This window comes from Exophiala dermatitidis (assembly GCF_000230625.1).
Source record: "Exophiala dermatitidis NIH/UT8656 unplaced genomic scaffold supercont1.6, whole genome shotgun sequence".
NCBI lineage: Eukaryota > Fungi > Ascomycota > Eurotiomycetes > Chaetothyriales > Herpotrichiellaceae > Exophiala > Exophiala dermatitidis.
The window spans coordinates 1520365-1546012 of NW_008751651.1; the positions used below are offsets into that span (position 1 = coordinate 1520365).

Below are 25648 nucleotides of genomic sequence, written 5' to 3' on the forward strand. Positions count from 1 at the left end.
GTCTAATAGCAGCTTCCCAGGCACTACCCTACCTACCATGGCAACTACTCGGAGAGGATATAATCTGGAAGACCCCAGAGAGGTGGTCCAGAAACTGCAGCGAGGAGAAGATGCGGTAATACCACAAGCAACAGAGACACAATATAGATTATGTAGGGTTGTACCTAACCTACTGTACAGTAAGTAGTACCTAGAAGTTGAAAACACGGGTTATAAACAGGCCTGCTAGCATGCCAGTATCTGTCCGGGGTTTGTGGACCTCCCTGCCTCTGAACTTGTAAGTGCATACATGCACATGTAATATGGTCCTAAAGTTTTCTTCAACGGGTGGGCATCGTCAGCATTTTCCACTCGTGGAACTGGAGAATCAAAACGGGAATCTGACGAGGGCAAGGTAGGAGGTACGTGAGCAGAAGGGGATCCCACGCATTTCTGCGACAAGCGAAGGGCTGGCTTTCTCCGCCTTCATGTGACCTCATATGCGATATTTCTTTTATCGTCTCTTTCAGAAGAACCAGTTCTAAGCATCGACGTCTCCAGGTGCCCCAAACCACATCTTGAGAGAACAGAAAGACGACATCAAGCGGCGAGAGAAAAGGGCAAAAAGCGGGATATTTGACGATACCCCGGCCCCCGGCGCTTTTGTAACGCCAACCTGAATTGTTTTTTCTGTTCCTTCGAAGAAATGGCAGGGGCTGCTTCTTTTTGAAAACCCTGGAGCATCCTTTTCCGGCTCTTCCTAATGCCATATGGTTTCTTTGTTCATCATAGAGACAGGAGAGAAGGTAGGATTGTAGATCGGGGTATGTAGAGAAGAATATTGGAATGGGGAAGGGTGGTTTGTTAGGCTTACCTGGGAACGAAACCAGTGGAAGGTTGATCTGTGCAGGTTGAGCAAAAGCATGCGCTGATGAGTTAGTTAGGCGAGATCAGGTTGAACTTTGACATAGCTGTAGTCATCTGGCGTATGTAATCTGTATGTGTGTTTCTTTTTGGTTTTGAGTATTTATGTTGTTAGCACTAGTAGCAGGTCAATGTCATTTTGTCAAGAGAGGTGTAGAGTATGGGCCACGGTTAGGCACCAATCGCCATGGATTGTTCTGTCTTTACAATTTGTGGGATGGCTGATCCCACATGTTGAAAGGACATGATCCTCATTCCTGAAGGAGTGAACAAATTTCCTAGAGGAAAACAAAATAAAAGAAGCTGGTCGTGGCCGTTGTTGCAAGGAACGAACTTAAGTGAAAATAATAGGGAGTCGGTCGAAATTTGGTTGATTGGTGGATGGATCAGATTTTATGCGGAAGGTATCGCGAGGGCTCAGCGGCGTCAATTTGTAGCAGCACCAAAGAAGGTATGGGGTACTAGTACGGGTAATGTAGTAGTTGTAAACAATGCATTCAAAGTCTCGCTAGGGTGTGGACATGTCTCATTGTGTCTGTATTCCGGAGAAGCAATCTTGAGCCCTCTGTGCGCGAGTACTCAGTATAGACCGACATCCTACTCTGAGTTTCGTGGTTGTGATGCAGTTGAATGCTGCTAAAGCGGCGCGTAATTTTAGTTGACGTCTCCAGTGCGCGCCATGGAGAGGGAAGTTGTATGATACTAGTAGGGATACAACTGGCCTCAGCACGTACATTGATCGTATACCGGTAGCCTGTAGTACTTCTACGAGAGGCCAAGCTGTCACAGGCCGGGGAGGATTACCTCCTAGATTCACACACCTTTCTCTCTCACAACCAAAGGGCCATGCCTTTGGCTTCTTCCCCTTACGACTCCTGTAGCAACTCCAAACCTCGGCCACGCAGTCCACATGCCCGTCAATGGGGTGCATCAGGAGGTCGATCTGCTCGACTCAGGCAAGTGTCGTTCCCGTGAACCCGGTGGTTGTGCCGTTCTAATATGTCCTCAACAGACAATTATGACCCCTTGGAACATCTGGATTTGATCTTCTCGCACCCTTCCACACTGTCGTCCGTTGGACAGACCTACGAGGCTCTTCAAGCATACCAAGATGATCTTGACGACGAGATCGAGGCGCTCGAGGATGAGCAGATCCGGTCAAATGCTGAATGTCTGGAGCGGATGGAGGCGGCCAAAGCAGAACTGGCCGACCTGTTTCAACGCATCGAACACGTGCGCGAGCGAGCGTTACAGACGGAGCGCAACATCACCGAAATGACGGCGGATATCAAGCAGTTGGACAACACGAAGAAGAATCTTACATTGTCTATGACGGCTCTGAAGAGGTTGCAGATGCTGACAACGGCATATGAGCAACTGAGGGCGTTGATCAAACCGAGGCAGTACAGAGAATGTGCCCAGCTCTTGCAGGCAGTCATCCAGCTTATGGCATATTTCAAATCGTACCGCTCCATTGACCAGATCGCCACTTTGAGTAGAAACGTGGCGGACTTGCAGCGGGAACTTTTGGAACAGGTCTGCGAGGACTTCGAGATCACTTTCACCAAGGAGGAGGTGCCGCAGAAGAGAGGATTGCTGCATGAAGCCTGCCTGGTAGTAGACGCTCTTGGTGACTCGGCTCGATCGAGGTTGATCACCTGGTACTGCAACACCCAGTTACGACAGTACCGCCATATATTCAAGGGGGACCAGGAAGCCGGGTCCCTCGACAACATCGATCGGCGATACGCGTGGTTCAAGAAGACCTTGAAGATATATGATGAGGAGCATGCGGCCATTTTCCCGCCACACTGGCGTGTCAACGAAATCCTGGCCAACGTATTCGCCGAAGGGACGCGAGACGACTTCAAAGGCATCTTGTCCAGATCAACGCGTAATGGGCAAACAATTGATGTCAAGCTATTGGTATCATGCCTTCAACAGACTCTCGACTTCGAGCATGGTCTCGAAAGGAGATTTAATCAGACTTCTCGAACGTCCATTGACACAACAGCCTCCGCTAACGATGCTCAAGTTTTCGGTCAGCCCATCTCAAGTGCTTTCGAGCCGTATCTGAGCTTATGGGTCGAGGCACAAGACAAAGAGCTGGCCACACTGATACCACAGTACAAACAAAGGCCGGCTAGGCTGCCAGATGAAGAGTTTTCTTCTCAGCAAGTCATCGTCTCCTCTACCGAGCTGTTCAACTTTTACCGCCATGCCCTGGCACAGTGTGCAAAGCTCTCCACGGGACAACCGTTGCTCGATCTATCAAGGGTATTTGGCCGCTATTTGGATCAGTACGCTCAGCAGGTGTTGCTGTTCTACATCTCAGAGAAGCCGTCAGGTGGGACGCCATCTCGGATCCCCACTGTTGAAGACATGATTCTAGTCCTCAACACTGCCGATTACTGTTTCAACACGTGCAACTCCCTCGAAGAAAAGATCAAGAGTCGCATCGACGAAAACCTGAAGGATAATGTTGATCTACAGAGTCAGGCGGATGCCTTTATGGGTATAGCTAGTGCTGCTGTCCGTGGCCTCGTTCGACGCGTCGAGGTTGACCTCGAGCCAAGCTGGAGAGAAATGCGCAATATGGCGTGGTCGAAGATTGAAAGCTGCGAGAACCAGAGCGCTTACATCACTGGCTTAGAGAGCCGCATCAAAGACAAATCGGGCGAGATCTTGGGGATGCTTCACAAACAGCAATATGCCCGGGCCTTTGCCGACAACCTGGTGGAACTGCTGGCATCGACCTACATCTCCAATGTTGCACAGTGTAAACCCATTTCTGAGGGTGGAGCAGAGCAGATGTTACTGGACACCCATGAAATCAGAAACACGTTAAGTCACATCTTGCCCGGAACGCCTCCCACATTGTTCCTTAAAAGGGTTGCGGCAGCCTTCAACAAAATCGAGCCACTGTTGAAGACTCTACAAGTTCGACCGTCTCCACCGGAAGCTCTGGTTCAGGCCTACCTTATTCACATTGCCGACTTGTCAGAAGTCAATTTCCGCAAGATTCTCGAGCTGAAAGGGATACGTGGCAAGACAGAGCAGAGCCATCTGGTGGAACTCTTCCAGATGCATAAGTTTAGTCCACGGTACAAAGACTCTTTGGTGGAGAAGTCTCCCCTGCTCACCTCGTTGAACTTGTCTGGCTCGACATCTACCAGTGGTGGTAACATGGCCAACTCTAGCCCAGCCACTGCTTTGCACAATCTCTCGGCCCTGGGCAATTCAGCAGCTGCCTCACTGAGCACGGCCAACTTGCCGGCGAACATGAAGTTCGATGCCTCTGGGCTAGGCAACGCAATTATCGACCGGTTCAGCAGCCCGAGTCTGGGAGGCATAGGGACGCCCAGAGAAGGGGCACTCAGTCCACCACCAGCTAGTGGAGGCGCAGCTGGCGGTGCCATGGTAGGAGACGGCACATCTTCGGCTGGATCAGGCGAAGCAGGTGCAAAGCTAAATGAGAACCTCAGAAATATTGGCAAATTCTTCAAGCGTGACCTGGGTGGATTTGGAGGGATCGGCCGGTTCGGCAGTAACAAGACAGCCAGTTCTGCCCCTTCTGAGGAAAAGATGAATGGACGATAGGTCGGATGTATCCTAGAGGCTCGTCCAAACGACAAGTATCATTGAAACTTGAGCGTTTTTTGCAAAGTCTATACTACCACCAGCATTGGGACCCACCACACCCTCTGGTACTGGCTTGGCCATTGTAGGCTGGGTTGACTCTGTAGGCGGCGAGTGTTTCAGTCCGTCATTGTCAATGGGGTATACAGGGCAGCAGTGAAAGGTATCTGCATATGTGCAATGATTGCGTCCTCCATATACTTCCCCAGAGCTGTCGAGAATGTCTGGGAGGTCTCACTGATAGCAACAACATGAACAATGTATATAGCGAGGCAGTAACTGCTGGAGAACAAAGCCGATAAGGACACTTGTACACAATTAGACTTCGAATGCCACCCATTGCCAGACAATCAACAATCACTAGTAACAAGGAGTGCCAATGGAACTCAGGCACTCAAACAGGCGGCGTTGAAAGAAACTCTACAAAAGAGCGGTTCTATAGCCGGATTGGGTTTAGTGGCTGCCGATCACGTGCGTACCGCGTTCTCACCAACTCTTGACTTTGATCTTCGTTTCCTCTCGAGTCCGGCTCACTTCCAGCACTGCCCACGACTCGAACTACAAGAACACTTCTCTCCCTCGTCCTCTTCCCTCTCCCTCTCTTCCTCCTTCCTACCACTCTCACACTCTCACTCACTCTCAAATCACATTTACAAGCCTCTGTGCAAATCTTACAATCACATTTCAAGCCTCTGTGCAAATCACTCCATCACTCTACCACTCTCACTACAAAGACAAAGCCTCGGTGCAAATCTCAAGACAATCTCAAGTCGGTACTCGACGCTCATCCAAGTCTCAGTTGCAATCTCAAAACAATCTCAAGTCGGTACTCGACAGTCTTCAAAGCCTCTGTGCAATCTACACATCAGTCTTTCAAGCCTCCAGGCAAATCTGTGCAAATCTCAAGCACGTTACACCTCTACCACTTCTCAAATCTGCTTCAATCTGAAGCAAGACAAATCAATCATCAGAGCTGCTCATCAGAGTCGCTCTGCACCATACTCTTACTTGACAACGGACATTGATTCCACACTACTTCAACCATCTCATCTACACAATGGCTCCCTACTCGAGCACCACTGAAGTGGCCGTCAAAGGATGGACCACGAGCAAACTGTCAAACAAGCCCGACCAAGGCCTCGAAGCCTTGATTGGCTTCCTCGAAAAGAAATCTGGCCGCGAGATCATCTCTCATCGCTTGGCCGGCCGGACTGTGCTCCTCATCACAGTCTACACACACGAGAAATCTCGTTACCTCCATCTGAACGGCTTCACGTTCGCCGGAGCGACGCTGGTCGTCGAAGACGCCAGACCTCCGCGCAATCAACAAACTCAGTCTCACAATCAACCTCATAATGCCCCTCTTGAAGGGCGAATCTCGCAACCAACAAGAAACGGCTTCCAGAATGGCGGTGCAGTACAGCCCCCTACTGGGCCTCGCAACCAGAATACTCGCCGCGGCAACAACCCAAGGGATTTGTTGACGTCTGAGATCGAGAACATCATCATCTCCGTCATCCACAAACGTTACCATCCCGGTGACAAACATCTCATCCTGAACGCGCTGGTCGCTGACCCGGAACTCTTGAGTTCCGGCCTTTCCACGCTCGATGCACCCAAAGTGTACCGAGCCATCTTTACCATCTGCGAAACCAAGATCTGGGAAACTGAACCCAAACGAACTGATGCCGTCACGAGCGTAAGCTTACGAGACAATGGCATCGCCACTGTACGAGACATCATCTCTCTTGCCAGTGTCTTTCCTCATGTCCACAACCTGGACCTTGCAAACAACAACCTCGAAGACCTCGGTGCTCTCAAGTTCTGGAAGAACCAGTTCCGGGAGCTCGAGCACCTCATTCTCACCGGCAATCCGGTTGCTTTGAAACCAGACACGCTACAGACGCTTGTCAAATGGTACCCCAACTTGAAAATGTACAACAATGAACCGGTTCAACAGGCCTTGAACCAGGCCCCGCAACAACAAGGTCCATCTTTTGGTGGATCGCCAACTCAACCACAAACCACCGGAGCCACCGCAGCTCCCGTTCAACCGGTCGTTCACCCTGAACTGCCACCTGGCTCGACTTTCGGAGTCGCCACGCCAGACAAGGCCGCTGATGTTCTGCTCAAAGAACAAATGGGCCTTCAATTCAGCTTCGAGACCCGCCTCAAATTACAATGGGTCGAAAACTGCCTCTCTGCCAACAACTGGGATTACCCCACGGCAATGGCAAACTTCATGCAACTCAAGGAACAAGGTCAGATACCCGCAGACGCATTCCTCGCGGTCTGATCGCCCGGGACTCACGCTGGCCGTGACCTGGAAGGGAAACAATGGTGATATCAGGAAGTGGAGTCGGAGATACTTGAAGTCTTTCATTATGGTTGGGTTCGTCGTTGATTAGCATGGCGTCTGTGAAGCTTTCGCCTCTAGAATGGCAAATATTGGGATATTGGGAATCTGGGAGTTTGGGATATATGGGACATGGGACCAACACGGTCGGACTATTCAGTCTAGATGCTCTACGGAGCCCGCCCACGAAGGCGATAAATCAAAAGTTCATTCATTACATTATACCACTCAAAAGCGTTCCTCAAATTCTCTCCCGCGTAGAATGACTTCTCCGATAGTTGTAGCAGCCACATCAGCATCGATCTTCCACGTGGATTTGGTAGACCAGTGCTACTAGTATGCCAGATCAGCACTCGATTCATCAGGTTTCTGGTGTCCTCCCTCCGCCTTTCACATGTCGGCGTAGGCAGGAGAGCATGTGAACAAGCGGAAAGGGTGCGCTGCCTTGCTGTGAACAGGGATTGTAATCAGGCTGGCGTTTGACATGGGCTACGACCAGGTTCTAACTCCAATCGACAGGCCATGCCGACCCGCATCCAATAGTAGAACCAGGGGATCGGGCATTTGGAACAGGTAATATTTTCTTTGAAGGTCATACAGCAAACGACATGAGTTATGGGTGTGAAGAAACTGGACGAAAGAACAGTGAACAGGGCAGCTGATGGAAAGCCTCGATCCACGTCATTTTTGTCCAACGTGACTCGTGTAAGTTGTCGATTAACGCCCAACAACACTCAGCTTGGACCGCCCGGGACTGGGACTACTAGTAGTCGGCAATATTGGAATACGATGATGGTGTTGCCACATGTCTCCCATGCCAGGCACCTGACGCGTACCTGCATGGTCACAAGTGATTGTTGAGTTGCTTGTGTCTACTTCATTCTCTTTGTTCCCTCTGCACTGGTCGAAGACTTCATGGAGCCCGACGTGAAACGGGAACCCGCCTCGCCCCTCATACGGTCCTCCGACCTCGAATTGCCCGCTTCCCGGCACCATGTTTTGGGCGCGCAGCAAAGAGACCGGGCCCGATGATGCTACCGCCGACATAACTGCGGGAGAGTCCGCAGATGACCAGGATGCCAGTGAACTGAAGGAAATTGTCCTCGCGCCACCGCTGCAAGGGAGGACCCTCTTGCCTGCGCCCGCCGCGGCCGTCATCAGCGGCATCACCGGCTTGACATCCTTCTATGTTCGTGCGGGCACCAAAGTCGGCGGATGGGGTCTATACGCTGGACGAGAGGCCACACTGAAGACCTTGTCCGTCAGCCGGAGTGCTCTGGAATCCGTTCTGGTTGCCGCAGGAAGAGATGTCTCTGCTCGCAGCCATGGAGATCTGGGGAGGAGTGAAGCAGAGAACTTGCTGGAGAGAAGCGTATGGTTCTACAAGACATAAACAACAAACAACTTCAGCTGACCATATCTAGATATCTGCGTTGCACTCGACCATCTCGACTGTTTCCTTTGTGGCCTCGGCAGGCTTCTACCTCACTGAAGCGTCCATGAACTCGATCTCCGGTCTCTCAATCCAAGGCCTGGCGACCCTGAATGCCATACTCGGCTCGACGGAGTCCTCGCGCGCGGTTGCTGCCATAATCACGCTGATCAAAGATGAATTGAACAAGCCCGAGCCTGGAAGCAACGGGGAGGTGGTTACATATCTGGACCTCATCATCGGCACGATCGGATTTGTCATGCTACAGAGATGGGGTCGTCGGAAGACCGAGCTGGATTTTAGAGATGCTGGCGGCGAGGAAACCATCTGGGATGCTGTCATTGACGATAAAGGCTTCAAGGCCGATGTAGTCGGCACAAGAAGGAAAGGAGTAATCAGCATCCAGCCCAATCCCACGGCACCGCCTATGACATTCGCATCTCCCGATGGAGAGGACGAGTTTGATGTATTAGAGCGTGGCACATTGTTTGATCCTTCGGCTGTGACTTCAGTACCTGAGACCCAGACGAACTTGACCGACGAGGAGATCCGGGAACGCATCATGAGCCAGCTGCCTACTGGGACCCGAGCCGTCATCACCGAGGAGACAATCACGGCCAAAACTATCAAAGTGGACATCTACGATTCCCAAACAACACATATTGACCCTCCACCTGGTACTGTCATGGTTGCCGAGAGCTTGCACCATGGCGATGCCGGAAATGGCGGACAAAACGAGCCTCACCAAACTGTCATCTTCCGCACTGCGTTGAAGAAGTCCAGCAGTAGGGATATTCCGTCCATGGTTGACCAGTTGCGGCTGACGCGTGGCGACGAATCTCCAGTTGATCATCATGATGGGGACGGTTTGTATATGAAGAATGCTGGATCGAAACGAATCTCGGTGGTGGATGAACCTGCGCCGATGGAAGATGCCGCTGTTTTCAACTCCGACCACGAAGAGGAACCTGTGGAAACGACGGCGCCGAAAGACGTTGGCCCAGTGGCTAACCAGAAGAAAAGTCGACGTCCCATTTTCTCTTACAGTAAATCTCCGCCCGACACGGAGGCTACAAGTTGGATACCTCGGGTCAAGAACAAAAGGGAGAAACCAGTCTCGACCGGCCAGGACGACAAAGATGGAGTCATCAAGAAGGCCCTGAAGACGCTCAGTCCAAGTCATTCTTCGGCAGGCGTTAAGGATATCCACAAAAACCCACCTCACCAGCGGAAGCTTCCTATCCCAGCCCCGGCACAGCAACCGTTTAGCACGCGGGTACCCTCCACAGTACGCGGCGATATGAGTCCACGGAAGAACTTTACGTCTCTGAGCCACGGCGCCACCCCCATGACTAGTCCGAGCCTCCTTCGTGGCTTAAGCCAGGACCAATCGTCCAGCTATTTTGCTTTACATCACCGGAGAAGGGATTCGGCTGTATCTCAGACGACAGAGACCTACTCTGCACACTCGGTTGAGAGTCGGCCCGGCTCACCAACCTTCACACGAACACACACGCGAGTTGTCAGTGGGGTCACACAGAGTAAATCCGAGATTGGGCTCACGCTCGATGAGTCCGAATCTAGAATAGATACGGCCAGCGGGACAGTGCATCGACGCCGGTCGCGATCCTTTGTGCCCAGCCTATACTCAATGGCGACCAAGGATTCGCAGGAAGCCATCATTCTAGCACCCAAGACACATGTGCATCGAAAATCCATCTACGAAGACCACAACATACTCAATGATCTAATATCCAAAGGCAAAGTGCCAGGAATTTTCCCGGACCGCCACATGGTTAAAACCGTGCGACGGTTTGCCCGATTTGCATCCGCATCGTACGGATCGAACTTTCTACGGGTAATGGGCCTATCTTCGGCTGAAGCACAGTTGAGCAAGGCTACCGAACTCATGACATTGGACGTCCATCACGAACATAGCTCGTTCTCAAGTCATACTGGACTACCTCCAGATACGATTCTTTTGTCTTCGTTCTACGATCCAAAGGGCGTGACCGGGAACACGGACTGGTCGCCATCTGCGATATCGCCATTAATACATTTCATCACGATTGACGATGACTCCAAAGCGGTGGTGCTGACGTGTCGTGGTACCTTGGGATTTGAGGATGTCTTGACCGACATGACCTGTGACTACGATGACCTGGTGTGGCAGGGTCAACGATACAAAGTGCACAAGGGAGTGCATGCTTCAGCACGGCGACTACTCGGTGGCAGTGGCAGTCGAGTCATGGCCACGATCAAAGCCACTCTGGAGCAATACCCCGATTACGGGCTCGTGCTCTGTGGACACTCTCTCGGGGGTGCGGTTGCTGCCATTCTCGCCATTTTGATTTCGGAGCCCTCGTTTGACGGGGACGGCAAGACGCGGTTTGTGACGGCGGGCAACATGCCCAAGTTGATAACGACGCACAACAAGACCACCGGCGGCGCGGGGCCTTACACGTCCTCGTATGTTCCACCGATCACTCTGCCCGCCGGTCGGCCCATTCATGTCTATGCCTACGGAACCCCAGCATGCATGTCTGAGCTGTTGCGTGTTGCTACGCGAGGTCTCATCACGACGGTGGTCAACCACTCGGACATTGTCCCCTGTTTGTCTTTAGGGATCTTGCACGATTTCCGCACGGTGGCTCTGCATCTCAAGACGGACACGACGGACGCTCTCGGTGCGTTAAAGACGAGAGTCTGGCAGCGCGTCAAGAACGCCGTCAAATCGTCCTTTTATAACAACTACTCCAAGGGACCACCTCCGCCAGAGAATATGGCTGGTGATGGACTTGGTGAGGACACGTGGGCATGGGCGGCTCTCAAGACCTTGCGCGCCGCCATGATCAACGATAAACTCGTGCCTCCAGGTGAAGTGTTTGTCGTTGAGACAACGCGTGTCTTTGACAGACTCGACCCGGACGTCGCTCGTGAAGCTGTCTTTGGGCCCGACGATTCCAAGGATGATAGGACGGAAAAGCTTTATCGGGCTCTAGGCCGGCCGGCTACCCGTGTGCAATTCAAATTGATTCGGGATGTCGAGACTCGGTTTGGAGAGTTGCGCTTTGGTCGTGATATGTTTGGAGACCATTCACCAGGGAGGTATGAGGCGGCTTTGGCGGCATTGGAGAAGGGGATTTGTGAAGATTGATGCCTACGGAGCGAAGCGAAGTAGGCACAGTAATATAGGCAAAAGAATGAAATGGACTGTAATATATTGATAGGGCTAAGTTTGGGAACAAGGGCAAAGGGCAACAAGGGCTTTTGCAAAAAGGCAAAAGGCCAAAAAACAGGTCTCACAAGCCCCAGTCGTCTAGGAGGTGTATGCGTGATTGAAAACCCCGGTGTTTTATGCCATTAGGTTTTTTGACCGAACAATTATGGTTGAGAAGTATTTTATAGCCGACCTAGTTTGTTGCGCTCGGAACTAGGCACCAATCCCAAATCAAATCCCCCGCTAACCACCTAGGCCATAGGACCCGATGGTGTGTAGGTGAAGTGAAGTGGTGATTGTTGAGGATAATTATGCGGGTGGGAAATATATGTATGCTGACTACCTACTGGGGGATGGGTATGGTGAAGTGAAAATGAAGTGAAGTTGTATTGTACGGTTGATGGATGCGGCCCGGGTGATTCACCATCGGCCGATTTGGGGTTGGATAGTGACTATAGGGGGTTTTCAGGTGAGAATTTGTATATAGCTACTGGGACTCGGATTATATTGTATTATTGACGTATACTTATATTTGCAGGTACCAGTATAGGGACACGATGTAGGTGTTGATGAACACTACAGCCTCGGCATGGTACTTTTGTTTGTCTTTTTTTTCTCCATTTTGTCTCCTCTCCTCTCCGGCTCTCTCCACTTTCCGCCTCTACATATCTCGGCCCCTTCACGGGGCGGGTTTACCTAGGTACCTAGGAAGGTACAGTATCAACTCCAACATTTTGTACCCGAACCGCCAGTGCGAGGGCACCAGCAACTTGAAGTCTGAATGATCGAGTTGTTCATGTTCTATTCAAGTCCCGGTATCTGTACCCTGTCTCATCTCACCCAATTACTTCCATATCATCTGGCTACAAGGCAGGTAGAAGGTACTGTGAGCAGGTTAGGGGGTGACTGAAATGGGTTCGTGACGCTGGTACCCGTACCCGTACCCGTGGCACTCCATCGGAGATCAAAGTGACCGGTTTGTGGAGCGGCTTTCATCTCTGTAATATATTTCTTTCTCTTATCAATTTCGGAAATTGTCTTTGTGTGGTGGTAAACGGGGGATCCCAGTTCGATGATGACTTTGTCCATCATGATGAGGACGGCGACGGCAACAAGTGCTGCTGTTGCTGCGACTGCAGGCCGTGTCGGTGTCGGCTTGCGACGACTCGGAGTGAACCATGCTCATGTTTGTGCTGGTGTTGGGACTCGTCAACTTGGACTGGGTACTTCGCAACGACGACACCAATTCTCGACACTTATTGTCAACCGGATCGCTGGTGCTGGTGCTGGTGCTGGATTTGGGGTGCGATATATGACCACGACCACTTCATCAGGATTGACTAGCTCGAACAACCACGACGGTACCGATGATGATAAGACGAAAGGGAAAGGCGATATCCTCTGCGATGTTAGACCTATTTTGAACGATATCCTTGCTGGAACTACCACCAATACCGATACCAACACCAACGGCGATACCGGCACAGTCGCCACAATCACAATCTCCCACGCTCGACGCCTCAACAGCCTCAACAGCCACCTAATCACCAAACTCACGAACACACTTTATCACCTATCCGATTTGCGTTACTATCCGGACCTACGTTGCGTAGTGATTCGAGGCGCTACATCTCCATCTCCTTCTAACTCCTACTCCCCAAACCACTCCCAGAGTCCAACACGCACCTACACACCTTCATTCTCTTCCGGCGCCGACATCCACGAAATGTCCGACCTCTCGACACCCGCCGAAGCCAAACACTTCATCACGCACCTCCACAAAGCCTGTCACGCCATCCGGTGTCTACCCGTAATCACCATCGCGAAAATCGACGGCCTCTGTTTCGGCGGCGGATTAGAACTCGCGGCATCATGCGATTTCCGCTACGCGACCGCTCGGTCAACGTTCGGAATGCCCGAGACAAGATATGGTATTCCGTCCGTGATTGAGGCGCGCTTATTGGCGAATATTGTTGGGTGGCAGCGGACGAGGGAGCTGGTGTATTTTGCTAAAAGCGATTATTCTGCGCAGAAAATGTTGGAGTGGGGGTTGATTGATGAGGTGTGTGATGATGCTGAAGCGCTGGAAAAGGGAGTTGATGAGAAGGTGAGGTTGATCGCGAAGAATGGACCGATCGCTATGAGAGTGCAGAAGAGTTTGGTGAGGGAGTGGGAGGAGTGTGGTACGGTGAATGAGGGTGTTGAAAAGGGTATTGAGGCGTTTGCGAGGATGTGGGTGGATGGAGGGGCGGAGCCAAGGAGGTATATGAGGGAGTTTACGGAGAGGAAGAAACGGGAGAAGAGTGAGGGAAAGGGTGAAAGAGGAGGAGGAGGGTAATGGTGATGATATATAGGCAAGGGGACTACTTGAAAGTCGAATATTTTGAATTATATATGGTTGAAATATCTATGGTAGATGGAGCGACCGGGGATAGAATATGTTCTTGACATCCTAACAAGCGGATCCAGGCTGACTTGATAGCTCTTCCTGATGTCTGATCTGAACCGCTTACTGGTCAACTACTCGGCTTTGATCTCCAAAATCATCTTGCCCACGTTTTTGCCCGCCAATAGATCCGCAAGGGCAGTCGGTGCCAGCTCCAGACCGCCATGAAGTACAGTTTCGGCACGGCGCAGGCGGCCTTCGTGCAGCCACTTCAACAGACCAGCTCGAGCAGCTCGACTAGTGCAGTAATCTTGTAGCTTCATGACGGCCGTCATCACCACTTACCGTTGTCAAAGTACACAGCAGTGCCCCTTTCATCGAGGGCTTGGGCAAAGTCTTGCTCAAATTCAGGTGCCTTGTAGTCCACGGTGACATCCAGCCCCAGCTCTTCCTGAAGCAATCCGCATTTGTCTTCGCCTCCAGCGATGCCGACGACCCTGGCACCCTGGATTTTGGCAATCTGCGCAGCAACACTGCCGACGGCACCAGCGGCAGCGCTAACGAGAACAGTCTCGCCACTCTTTGGTCGACCGATCCGAAGCATGTCCACATATGCAGAAAGCCCCGTGTGGCCGAAAAGTCCCAGTGCGTCGCTCACTTTCGCTCCTTCGGGAACATGAACCTTTTTGACCGTGCGGGCCTCAACAACTGCGTAGTTCACCCAGCCTATCTAGCCTGAAACTAGGTCGCCAGGGTGGTGTTCGGGTGACTCCGATGCCACTACACGGGCGATGGTCAGACTAAGCATTCGGTGGCCGACTTTGATGCCCAGGAAGTTGTTGGGTACGCTGAGCCATTTGCGCAATACCGGGTCCAGAGATATGTACAGAGTTTCCACCAGCAGCGGTCCTGCTTGGAGGTCGGACGCTGACGGCGTAGGCACTGTTTTCTGCTTGAAGGTCTAGTCTGGAATGATCTCCTTGTTCTCTTTCTCAGGCGCGGTGGCAATCATGATTTCGAGATTGCTGTGTGGCGAAGACATTGTGATAGTATACCCCGACTGAACACGAGATAAGATCACAGTGGTAGGTGGTTAGAAAGGACGGTCGGGCAAGGTAGTTGGATATGATAACGACAATAAATGAGCCGAGAAGCAGTGCAAGTATGTATTGATTGCTTCTTCTGTCATTTCGCTCTTCATAAATGGTAAGCCAGTTAAGGCGGCCTCGATTCCACTCTGGGACAATCTGCCCCATCGGATATCAGTGTGTCGGCGTTGATCATTATTTCTCGCTCATCCGACGACAATGATGCCGCGTGTGAGGCAAGCCGTCTCAGTCAAAGAAGACGATATATCAAGATCCCGTCCGCCGCCCGGAGAGAATCTCCGATGCTGACCAATCTGTACCGTGAAGCGGATACCGGATGTGGGTATGCCAATGTGTCGGTCAACTGCTCAGAATGAGATTATACCGAGAGAAGTCTGAGCCTGAGCCATGGAGATGGCGAGATTCAAGGTATCCATCAATAGTAGAGAAGGAACAACTGACCTGGCCAGGTACAGTTATGGGAGGACCGTTCCACCGACGATCCTCACTCATACAGTCCATCTGCGTGAAATCTTCAATAATCTGTATTTGCTGCCGTCGGTACGAGCTGTCTCTTCGGCAAACCGGATCATCCCGGTTATGTAGGTAGTCGTTATCCGTCTTGAACATGGCTTCACGTCCATCTAAGTTGCCGGACCATTGTGGGATCCGTTGCCAGTCTCTGAGTGAAGGGTACGGCAGAGAGGAGTAAGGTCTCTGCCGATCTTCATAATTCTCTCGTATCCATCTCCTCGAGATTTTCCTGGACATTTCCTTCGCAGGGGAGCCGATGCCAACAAGCCACGAGGAGAGTGCGCAAAGTGACAAGCATCCAAAGGCATCACAGGCTATCGAACCGCTGATTTGATGGAGCAGCTCAGTGAACAGGACACCTACTCGAGTGAAAGTGTCGAACGCACCACATACCACAGAGGGCGAATAGAGATTCAGTCCCATGCACGCCCGACGCCGAGGGATAGGCTCACAACCTGCAAGACCCTGGTGGAGGAGCATCTTGTTGAGAAGCACTGTAGGCCTCAGACGGATCGGCGAACTGGCTTCTAGACAATGTGCGACCGTCAGTCCTTTTGACAGAAGACACATTGGCGTTGTGCAGCAGATGTTCGTGCATTGAATCCGGCACCCCTGAAGGCACGTCCGCACGCATTTCAGTAACCCTCACAGGGAAGCCAGTACATGCTGGGTTATAGCAATATTGCCGAAGAGAAGAGAAAACATCTTCAAAAGCTCAGTAGAAGCCTGGACTGGTCGGTGTATATGGCTTGGCCTCAGGAGTCTGACCAGCAGCCTCTGGAGAGGTTTTCGCCGATGCGTTGACCGGATCAGCATCTTGCTGTTCCCGGAGCATTCGCTCCTGCTCTTCGCGGCGCTTCTTTGCATTGCTCTGCCATATCCTATCCTCCTCCTGCAATTGTCGTAAGGCTTCTTCCCACTCCTGCTCCTGGATTTCGTCCCCGGTCCCAAGGACCTTTTCCACATCCACCTCTTCTCCTCGCTGCAGTTTTTGAACCACCTCTCTGAGCTTTTCTAATTTAAGGTCCGCTTGTCGCGTATAATTGGCAAAGTCATTTTTTAGCCCCATAATCCGGATCGCCTGGGAGCCTATCAGAAGGTATATCCAAATGAAATAGCTTGCCGGATTTGTCGGCTTTTTCTTGCCCCGTCGGCCAGACGCAAAGAATCTATCGCGGAGACTTTTTGGTACGATTGAGTGCCAAATTGAGGGTTGGGCAAGACGCGGTAGGTGACTTGATCGAGAATCGCTATGTTGACAACGTCGCGGGTGGAACGGACTCGAGATGCCCCGGGATTTCGATGCTCTTAGAGTTATATCTCGTCCCAAGCGAGCATATAGTCCATGATGTGAGGATAGCGGATTCATACTGGATGAATGCAGATTGTCAACAGATCAGGGAAGACATCAAACAGGTGCTGCAGGCGAGGGCTCAACAAGTTACGGCTGGATCAATCTTGGTTCTTTTGCAGATGAATATAGACACCCCAAGCGGAACTTCGCTTTGGAAAATAGTGACGCTGTTTTATTATAGGTTGGCACATCTAGCCTTGTGTGGTCAATTTAAAATGCTACTTTAAGCATTTCTGGTGGAGCACGACCGAGCCGCGAGGCTGAGATGCAGCCTCGCTGGAAGTGGATCTCAGATGCTGCAGACTCGGCTGCAGCGGCGGGACATTTCCGTGTTTACTTTTTGGCCTTTTGGGAACATTACGCGCTCCACATCTCAAGGTTGTAGTGTCAGTTAGCATTCAACTTGGTTATCGTCGCACATTACAAACACAGGAGATATCATACTCCAACATGCGTATATCGACCATCCTTCTGCGATCATGATAGCCGCCAATGATTGTTCACCTCCCTCCAAGGTGGACAACATCCGAGCCGGACTGAACCTGCCTGCTCCGACACCGCACACTCTCAGGTATCTGCGAGCAATCCTTGGTCTGGACGACTCAAAACCTCACAATAATATCCATGCCACGACAAAAGACGTCCCAAATAAACCTGTCAGAGCCCGTAATCCTTCACGGACCGCAGGTAAACCCTGCCGCAATGGAGTCTCGCGAGTGCCAGTCCATGAAAGTTGCGACGGACAGACCCCAAGACTATCACCGGCAGACCGCCGCCAGATCGCTACAGAGGTTTTCAATACCACTCTTAAACACCTTGGTCAAGCTGCTAAGGGTGGGCAGACCGCTTCAACGTCAAAGACCACAGGGACTACACCTCTACGACGGCCCACTGTGCAACGAGCCCTTGACGAACTGTCACCTAATAAAGAGAACAAAAAGGATGTTGTATCTCCGAAGAAGGGTTCGAAACAATGCGCTGCCCCAGATCTGTCTGTGATAGCGGATGTTTCACACGTCGCCCTGAAGTATCTGCGGGAATGCGGGGACAAAGAGCATACAAAGGCCGGTACAAATGACAAGAGCTTGGACAACGCTTCTTTGATATTGCTGGACAGAACCATTACGTTGCACCTTGTAGCCCAAGCGCAATGCCAGCTTTGCGAGATACACCTATCATACATGAGAGCAAAGACAACACAGGCACATTCTGTCACGGAAGACGCAAGTGTCGCCAGATGTTTACTGGGTCGGCCAGATGCTGTGGACGACACCTCGGCTTTCGGGTTTACCACGTCGATGCAAAGCCAGGGCCTTCGCTTAGCTATCTTGCTAGGACCAAAAGCAATTACCAGACAACTGCTTCATGCACTCCAGCCGGAGACCGTCGGGAGTCCTGCCTGGATGACTATCCAAGGCCTTCAGAAGAAACTGCATAATGCCGAACAAGCAGGCAAACAGCTCCGGACGATTTCTCTGGCTCTATCCAAGTTATATTCGATTGGACAAAAGTCGGACGGGCATCAGGTTGCGCCCACAGACCTCTTCGAGCTGTTTTGCCTTGCTCTCAGACTGAAATTCAAGTCATGGAAACACTTACACCATTCGCCCGACCCGGAGGTGGATGTTTGGCGACATTTTCATGCCGCTCTCAAGAGATTACTGGCCACAAGCACTCCGTCAGCGCCTTTAATGTCCGTTGTCCAGCATCTACGTGTGTTCCAGCAACTTCTGAGAGCTGGTGGCGCGAATCCGGGGATTCCTCTCGGGGTGATTGAAGCAGTGATAACGCATACACAAGGTTCCACACCGCATACAGAAATCTTACTACTTGCAGAAGAGCACATGCAGGGAGCAAGCGGCACCATGTCTCTCATTTTATGTTGTTATCTGACAACGTCCCGGTTGAAGATGCTTCCGCAGGATCTGGATGTCACCGTCGACTCGATTGAGCGTACCATCATCAAGTTTCGTGAAGAGTCCCACATGTCGCCACCAGATTTTCAGAAGCTTCTTGTCTATTCCGCTCATCTTCGCAAAGCAACTCTGGAGGCTATGGCGGTAGGAAAGAATGTTGAGAACGATCACAACGCGCTGCCAACCGCAAAGAGCTTGCAATTATCCGCCGCCAGATTGATTTACGTCTCGTCCAGACTTTTACTTGACAACATGCAAGTATCCTTCGCTCATGCTAGAGCTGGCTCAGGAGAAGCACCCTCTCTTGGATTCTTGACAACTGTCGTCAAGACCATAGAGGCTGTTCTAACTGCCGAGAAGTGGCCAGTCTCACAAGCTCCAGAAATCGAAGCTACAGCACGTGATGCTCTCATATCGTGCTCTACCATGATCCAGCTTCTTCGTGGGAAGTATTCCAGCCTGGTCTCGAATAAGACGATCAAAACAGCCGTTGTCCAGCTGAATGTTCGAATGTCCAACGCTTTTTGGGTCCGTTTGCTTCAGATGGTGCAAGAACGATGGGAGTTGGTGGAACAAAGAGCAATGTTGCAATTATCGCTCAGGGGCTTAACGGATTTGCCAATGGCCGAACAGAAAGCTGCTTACTTCAGCCTCAAATGTGAGAAACTAGCTGTGTGTTATCAGGAATTGGGTGATCATCAAGCGGCGAAGTCAATGCTTCAGAACGCAATCGACTTCCACATCAAGGACGGTATTCTCAACGATGTGGTGGAATCTCTGCTGTCTGGTCACTTTCGCTCAGCATGGTCCCGGCATGATTTACATGGCAGGTCCTTAGCAGCGAACCTCGTCCTGCGCGTTCGATGGTCGCTTGAAAACCCTTCTGCAGCCGGAGATTCGGATATCCTCTACGACGACCCTTCACTACCTCCATTACACCGTGCTGTCTTGTTGGAGAAGCAAATTTGTGCGATGGGCGAAAGTAGCCTAAATGAACACCAATTGTCTCACTGGCAGACGCGGCTGCAGTTCATTCTCAGCCTCCTTGACGAGCCTCAATATCGTGTCTACAGATTGCGGTTTGCCAATATGATGGTGCAACTCGCACTGAGGAAAAGGATGGCATGTTCAGCGTTCCTAATAGATGCAGAACAGGCCAATTCGCTGCTCGCCTCAAGAAAAAGCGGTGACAAAAAGCCTTTTCTCCACGAGTTTGAGTCAGGGCTCGTTGCGATATTTACTCTACAGTTCGCCTTCCTTACGGGCCAGACCACGAACGGCCCTCTAGAAGAAAAAATCAAGCGACTTTCCGAAATCATCCAACCCTGCAAGACGATCGAGGATGCAGACAAAGTGTTTGCGGATATTGAGAATACTGTCTTCCCATTACGGCTCAGTATCGACTGGGCCATGACATTTGGTCACCCTGCCGTTGCGCTCGTCGCGTCAGAGACACTCTACCATGTAATAGAGTTAACAAATCATCCTCCAGAGGCCAAGCTGAGTGTGCTTCTTCAGCTATGCAAGATACACAATGCGCTGCAAGACGTTCGATCTGCTGCAACGACGATTGCAAGGGCGGACAAGCTGCTGGATACTGTGGAGAGCCGTGCACTTCTAGAGGTTGAGCTTGCTTTGTCACACGTTGAGCATTGCCTCAGCGTCGAAACATATGAGGAATGCCTTAATTGGCTTGATCGCGCCCGAGATGCATGGGACGCTCAAAAGGGAACAGGGGAATCTTCCTCCAGCAAGTCTCGTCTAAAGGAACAAACGTTGCTCTGTACCGCGGCCCACCTGGCATCACGACTTGCCTTCCTCCAAGGCCGGTTGTCTGAAGCGACTGTCTGCGGAAGACAGGCCGCCAAGATAGCTGGAGTCATCTGGTTGTCCATTGAAAAGGCATGCAAGGCTGACAGTTCATCAATGCAGTCGTCGGCCGATGACCAACATGTATCGGGAATTACACTTGACCTCTCGAGACTGACTCTGTCGCATCACTCGGCCCAGCCGCTGAAAGGAAGCGCAGTGGCCTATTGGCCACAGATAGCCCTGTATTGCTCGGTGCTTAGCAATCTCGCAACATTGAATGCACACTGTGGCCTGTATCAGGCAGCCACATGGTTTTATGAAGAGGGTCTGAAAGTGGCAAGAAAAGCTGGACAACATGATCTTGAAGCGGGCGTCATCAGCAACAGAGCTTTGTTGCATGCGCGTGCCGGCCAGCTTGACAAGGCGCGGCAGGACCTTGATGACCTGGCCCTCATTCCGAACGACAAGTTGCGCCCGCCCAACCAGACACTCGTTTTGATAAATCGAGGTGATGTCCAACTCCTTCTAGGAGACTTCTGCTCGGCCGAGCATTGTGTCAAGCAGGCCCGACTGCTGTTGAAACCCGACCTGACACCTACGAAATGCACTCCGGTTGTTTCAGGTGCAGGGAAGAAGGCCAGCAGAACGGTGGCAAAGACTCCTGCAAGGAAGACGACCGCCAGATCACGGACGCAAACCGCTCAAGCGGCTGCTAAAGCTACGGCGGCCAAAGCATGTCTCCCAACCCCGACGGTGGAGCTACGGGCTTTGGCCGAAGGTTTGAGTGCTCTGGAATCTGGTCTGCAGCTGTGCACGAACAGACGCAACGGCAGTGCCGAAATGGAACCGGACTGCGTGGCTGATGCGGATCCCCAAAATCCGCGCAAGTCAGTTGCGGACGCCCTGGCCCTCGTACAAACAGCGTTGAAGCTCTTCTCCGAGGATGCAGACAATAATGTACTTGCAGAGACAGCCATGGCACTGCCTGTGCGATACCGTTCTTCAAGGAAAAGCGGCAGGGTTTCATTTGTGCAGGACCCTGCCTTACTGGTTAGAGCGGGTAAGCTGCCAGAGCTGGGTGAGAAAAAAGGCCAAAAGCGTGCAAATGAGAGCAGAGGCAGGGAGGGCAAAGCTTTGATCTCGGAAGCATACCAAATACTGTCTGGATTAAGGGATTGTCCACAGAGTCGGATTTCTTCCGACATAATCCATACTACGCACAAGATCCTGGCCCAGATCAGCCTATTGTCAACGGCTTTGGGACATCCCTTCGTGACCTCATCCAAGGAGCTGGTATTCGATAAATGCCTCCCGTTGGATCTGGCGCGGAAACGAGAACGCTTGATCACATTGAGTGAACAAGCCACGACCGACCCCGGCAACGTTCAATGTTGGCCAAGCGTGGGGGTGGATCAGGTCTCTCAAGACTCTGAGGATCTGGATATTGATCTGGATATTGAACTGGACAGCCTACCTGCATCCTGGTCCATCGTCTCTCTTGGTCTAAGCGACGACCGTAGTGAGCTCCTTGTTGCCCGGTTGAACGCTGGAAGGTCACCATTCATCGTCCGAATACCATTGACACGGCCAGAAGCATCCGAAACAGAGACAGAAGACCTGGACTTCGACAAAGCCAAAGCAGAGTTGCAAGATATCATTGCCCAAGCCAACTCAAGCTCCCACGATCCCAGGGGCTGTTCAGCCGATAAGTCTCTGAGAAAAGCATGGTACAATGAGCGTAAGGCATTGGATCAACAGCTTGCCACACTTCTGGACAATATGGAGAATGTGTGGTTTGGAGGCTTCCGCGGGCTGCTGTCGGCGCCTGAAATAGATGACAACGCACTCCTCAGGTTCGGCCAGAGCTTCTCCAAGATGCTGAACAGACACCTTCCTTCACGGAGGAAAGCTTCAAAATCGGTCGACACAAAAATCGAGCTCCACAGCCATGTCCTCGAGCTTTTTGTGACGCTGGGTCATCCTCGAGAAGCCGAGCTGGAGGACGCCATCGTAGATCTGCTCTACTTTGTCATCGATATTCTTCAGTTCAACGGCGAGCGGAACGCCTACGACGAGATCGACTTCGACGCCATGTTGGTTGAGGTACTGGATGCCTTGCATTCATACCATGAAGAGCACAGCAGACGAGCACAGGAGAATCCAAACTCACACGTGATCTTGGTTCTGGATAAGGAGTTGCAGGCATTTCCGTGGGAATCTATGCCATGCCTTAGAGGCCGACCTGTCTCCAGGATGCCATCGTTGGGTGCCATATGGCAGAGGCTGAAGGTCATACAGGATCAATCAAGCCAAAACGACGGCTATACGATACCATCCACAGAAGGCACGTATATTCTTAATCCGTCGTCCGACTTGACATCCACGCAAGAGATGTTTGGCCAGGCATTCATGACGCAACTCTCGCAGTTCAAGGCTATTGTGAATCGACCACCTGGAGAGAGCGAGTTTGAGGAAGCCTTGCACAACCGACCTTTGATGCTTTATTTCGGCCATGGCGGAGGCGCCCAGTACATCCGAGGCTGCAAGATCCGGCGGATGGACAAATGCGCCGTGACGTTGCTCATGGGCTGCAGCAGTGCCAAACTGACGGAGTGTGGCGTGTACGAGCCGTATGGCATGCCTTGGAATTACCTTCAAGCCGGCAGTCCCGCCGTGGTAGGCAATCTGTGGGACGTGACTGACAGGGACATTGACCGGTTTGCCATGAAGTTGATGAATCAATGGGGATTGATACAGGGCACAACAGAAGGTGGTGGTAGTTCTGCAAAGACAGGCGCTACCGGGAAATCAGGCAAGACAAGGTCTACAGAAGGCGAGAAGATGGGAGCCGTGTCTCTTGATCAGGCCGTGGCTGAAGCGCGCGACGAGTGTCTTTTGAAGTATTTGAATGGTGCGGCTCCGGTCATGTATGGAGTGCCGGTGTTTTTGAAGTAGACAGGGATATACATCAGAACTGGGCTGCTTATTGGTATTGTTTAACAAGACAATGTTTGTCGTCTACAATGTTGTACATGTATGGCAGGCGACCGGAACCGTGGTTGATTCTATCGAGGCTGAGTCGGCGGGTTTTGTTCGCAAGGCTGTGTACTCAGTAAACGGTGGAGCGTCGGTAGCATGTGGGTTCATAATGCGGAGTAGTAGCGCGGGATGTGAAGTATGAAGTCACCTCAGGCAACCGTCAAATAGAACTCCGCCCCCAACCCCGGCCTGACGAACGTCTGTATCAGAATCAGCCTCACCGCAGGCAGCGCAGCACTGTCTCTGTTTCAACTACATCTCATACACCCATTATTCAATCATCCATCCATCATCACCAGAATCTCTTCGTCTTCATTCTTGCCAAGTCCCAATCACGACGGTCGATCAGTTCACTCTGCCCGTCGTCTGTCGTCTCCTCCCCAATGCAAATCGATTCTCACCGCCGTCAACCCAGTATCTCTGAGTTTGAGTCTGTCAAAATGCCACCATCATGCCCGTGGTCCTCTCGGTGCGGCAACAATGGAAACGGAACCAGCAACACCGCCGTCGACAACACCCTCCCTTCTCCTTCCTCTAGCCCCGATGTCGAAAGTTGGCAGTTGATCCGCAGACGGAACCTGCGCATGATGAGGAAACAAGTCCGCACCATTGTGCTGCTGATGGCATTGATTGAAGTCATTCGTATCGGGCCGGTTGATATTGTCTTTGCCGGACGCGAGGGACAGTCTGCTCGCGGGCCAGAAGATTTCGGGGTATGTTCACCTACCTACACTTCTCGTACTGATATACTGGTTATTCCACGTGCGGTCGGGAAGACGGGTCGGCTAATATAACAACGGACTGTGCAGGGCTGTACAGCCTTCAGCCTGACCGCCGCAATTCCAAACCACAAGTCCCGATTCCCAAGAATACCGAATCAAAAACATAAACTAACGACGGACTTACAACAGATCGCCTATAGCATAGGATACTTCCTCAGCTGGCTGTACCTGTGCGTCTTTATGATCATCTGGACACCACTCTTCAGCGTAAGTCAACACCCCTGCACAGGACTTCCTCCATCGACATTTGTCGGTGAACTGGTTCTAACACTGTTTTCAGTGGTGGGTCCCTCTAATCTCATCCGCCTCGAAACTCTCCGGAAACACACCGTCATCATCTTCAACAGTCGACAAAGTCATCAACTACCTACGCCGCCTCAACTTGCTTCTACTCCCAGCATGCATTGTCGTCCACCTCGTCACCTACGTCTACTACGCTCTCGAGACTTTGGTCTATGTTGACCACCGCACCATCGGCTCCAAAAAATTCCCCAAGAACACCCGCAAGAACTGGCTTGTTCGTCTGTTGCTGCTCGTGGGAGTATTGATTTCCACCACCGGTGGATACGGCGCTTTCCAGATTCTCGCGGATATGGATCTCGCCCACGTCAAACCCCTCGAGTATGTCATTATTGTTGTGCCGGTCCAGATCAATCTTGGTATCTTGTTCGGGACGTTGATGCAGTTTAAGATGGAGAAGCGGATTGCTCGAAAGCAGAAAGCAGAGGGTGTGGGTGAGGTTATGAATGACGTTGCTGTTGCTGCCCTGCATGCTCCCGGTGCTGTCACTGTCGATGCCGGTGTAACGGAAGAGAAGGCTGCTCTCGTTGAGGTTTAGACGTTGTGTCGTGCGGAACAGCAACATCGTGATCGACCTCTATGGCTGTTATGATTGGTGTATCCTTCTCGCTCACATTGGAAACACCCTGAAATTGATTGTCTGGATTGATTTGGCTGGAAGTGGCCTTGGCGAGTGAGAGAGTGACAGCAGAATGCGCTGGGGCAGAGTTGATCATGTTACGTGGTTGGAAGGGGATAACGGCGGAAAATGAAGGCGAGCTGAGAAAGTCGGGAGCGTTCATTGTCTGATTTCATTATTTGAGTTTGTAGGGTTACTGGTATCCCCTAGTAGCATGCGATGGTAACGGCCGCGGCGTGACAATAGATGTGCCAGCTTGGATTTTCTT

General features: G+C 51.6%; 10 protein-coding genes across 10 annotated transcripts; 6 read left to right on the plus strand and 4 right to left on the minus strand.

Moving 5' to 3' along the window:
- Positions 1 to 100: 100 nt before the first annotated feature.
- Positions 101 to 1268, minus strand: HMPREF1120_07382 (uncharacterized protein). Its single transcript, XM_009161605.1, has one exon. It carries the CDS (start codon positions 747 to 749, stop codon positions 321 to 323), a length of 429 nt encoding a protein of 142 aa, XP_009159853.1. The 5' UTR covers positions 750 to 1268; the 3' UTR covers positions 101 to 320.
- Positions 1269 to 1902: 634 nt separating this feature from the next.
- On the plus strand, positions 1903 to 4503 carry HMPREF1120_07383 (uncharacterized protein; the record flags this gene model as incomplete). The annotated part of the gene is made up of 1 exon (XM_009161606.1): positions 1903 to 4503. One exon carries the CDS (start codon positions 1903 to 1905, stop codon positions 4501 to 4503), a length of 2601 nt encoding a protein of 866 aa, XP_009159854.1.
- Positions 4504 to 5599: 1096 nt separating this feature from the next.
- On the plus strand, positions 5600 to 6838 carry HMPREF1120_07384 (uncharacterized protein; the record flags this gene model as incomplete). Its single annotated transcript, XM_009161607.1, has 1 exon — positions 5600 to 6838. One exon carries the CDS (start codon positions 5600 to 5602, stop codon positions 6836 to 6838), a length of 1239 nt encoding a protein of 412 aa, XP_009159855.1.
- A 1054-nt stretch (positions 6839 to 7892) lies between these two features.
- HMPREF1120_07385 (esterase/lipase) lies at positions 7893 to 11487 on the plus strand (the record flags this gene model as incomplete). The annotated part of the gene is made up of 2 exons (XM_009161608.1): positions 7893 to 8270; positions 8323 to 11487. 2 exons carry the CDS (start codon positions 7893 to 7895, stop codon positions 11485 to 11487), a joined length of 3543 nt encoding a protein of 1180 aa, XP_009159856.1.
- A 1153-nt stretch (positions 11488 to 12640) lies between these two features.
- On the plus strand, positions 12641 to 13888 carry HMPREF1120_07386 (enoyl-CoA hydratase; the record flags this gene model as incomplete). The annotated part of the gene is made up of 1 exon (XM_009161609.1): positions 12641 to 13888. One exon carries the CDS (start codon positions 12641 to 12643, stop codon positions 13886 to 13888), a length of 1248 nt encoding a protein of 415 aa, XP_009159857.1.
- A 182-nt stretch (positions 13889 to 14070) lies between these two features.
- HMPREF1120_07387 (uncharacterized protein) lies at positions 14071 to 14540 on the minus strand (the record flags this gene model as incomplete). The annotated part of the gene is made up of 2 exons (XM_009161610.1): positions 14071 to 14228; positions 14282 to 14540. The coding sequence occupies 2 exons, from the start codon at positions 14538 to 14540 to the stop codon at positions 14071 to 14073; spliced, it is 417 nt and encodes a 138-aa protein (XP_009159858.1).
- An 844-nt stretch (positions 14541 to 15384) lies between these two features.
- On the minus strand, positions 15385 to 16128 carry HMPREF1120_07388 (uncharacterized protein; the record flags this gene model as incomplete). Its single annotated transcript, XM_009161611.1, has 1 exon — positions 15385 to 16128. The coding sequence occupies one exon, from the start codon at positions 16126 to 16128 to the stop codon at positions 15385 to 15387; it is 744 nt and encodes a 247-aa protein (XP_009159859.1).
- A 145-nt stretch (positions 16129 to 16273) lies between these two features.
- On the minus strand, positions 16274 to 16927 carry HMPREF1120_07389 (uncharacterized protein; the record flags this gene model as incomplete). Its single annotated transcript, XM_009161612.1, has 1 exon — positions 16274 to 16927. One exon carries the CDS (start codon positions 16925 to 16927, stop codon positions 16274 to 16276), a length of 654 nt encoding a protein of 217 aa, XP_009159860.1.
- Positions 16928 to 17391: 464 nt separating this feature from the next.
- On the plus strand, positions 17392 to 23595 carry HMPREF1120_07390 (separase; the record flags this gene model as incomplete). The annotated part of the gene is made up of 1 exon (XM_009161613.1): positions 17392 to 23595. One exon carries the CDS (start codon positions 17392 to 17394, stop codon positions 23593 to 23595), a length of 6204 nt encoding a protein of 2067 aa, XP_009159861.1.
- Positions 23596 to 24119: 524 nt separating this feature from the next.
- On the plus strand, positions 24120 to 25299 carry HMPREF1120_07391 (uncharacterized protein; the record flags this gene model as incomplete). The annotated part of the gene is made up of 3 exons (XM_009161614.1): positions 24120 to 24392; positions 24591 to 24668; positions 24742 to 25299. The coding sequence occupies 3 exons, from the start codon at positions 24120 to 24122 to the stop codon at positions 25297 to 25299; spliced, it is 909 nt and encodes a 302-aa protein (XP_009159862.1).
- Between the last annotated feature and the right edge of the window lie 349 nt (positions 25300 to 25648).

Coding starts and splice junctions, on each gene's coding strand:
- HMPREF1120_07382 (XM_009161605.1), bottom strand. CDS start 749: ATGGCATTAGGAAGAGCCGGAAAAGGATGCTCCAGGGTTTTCAAAAAG.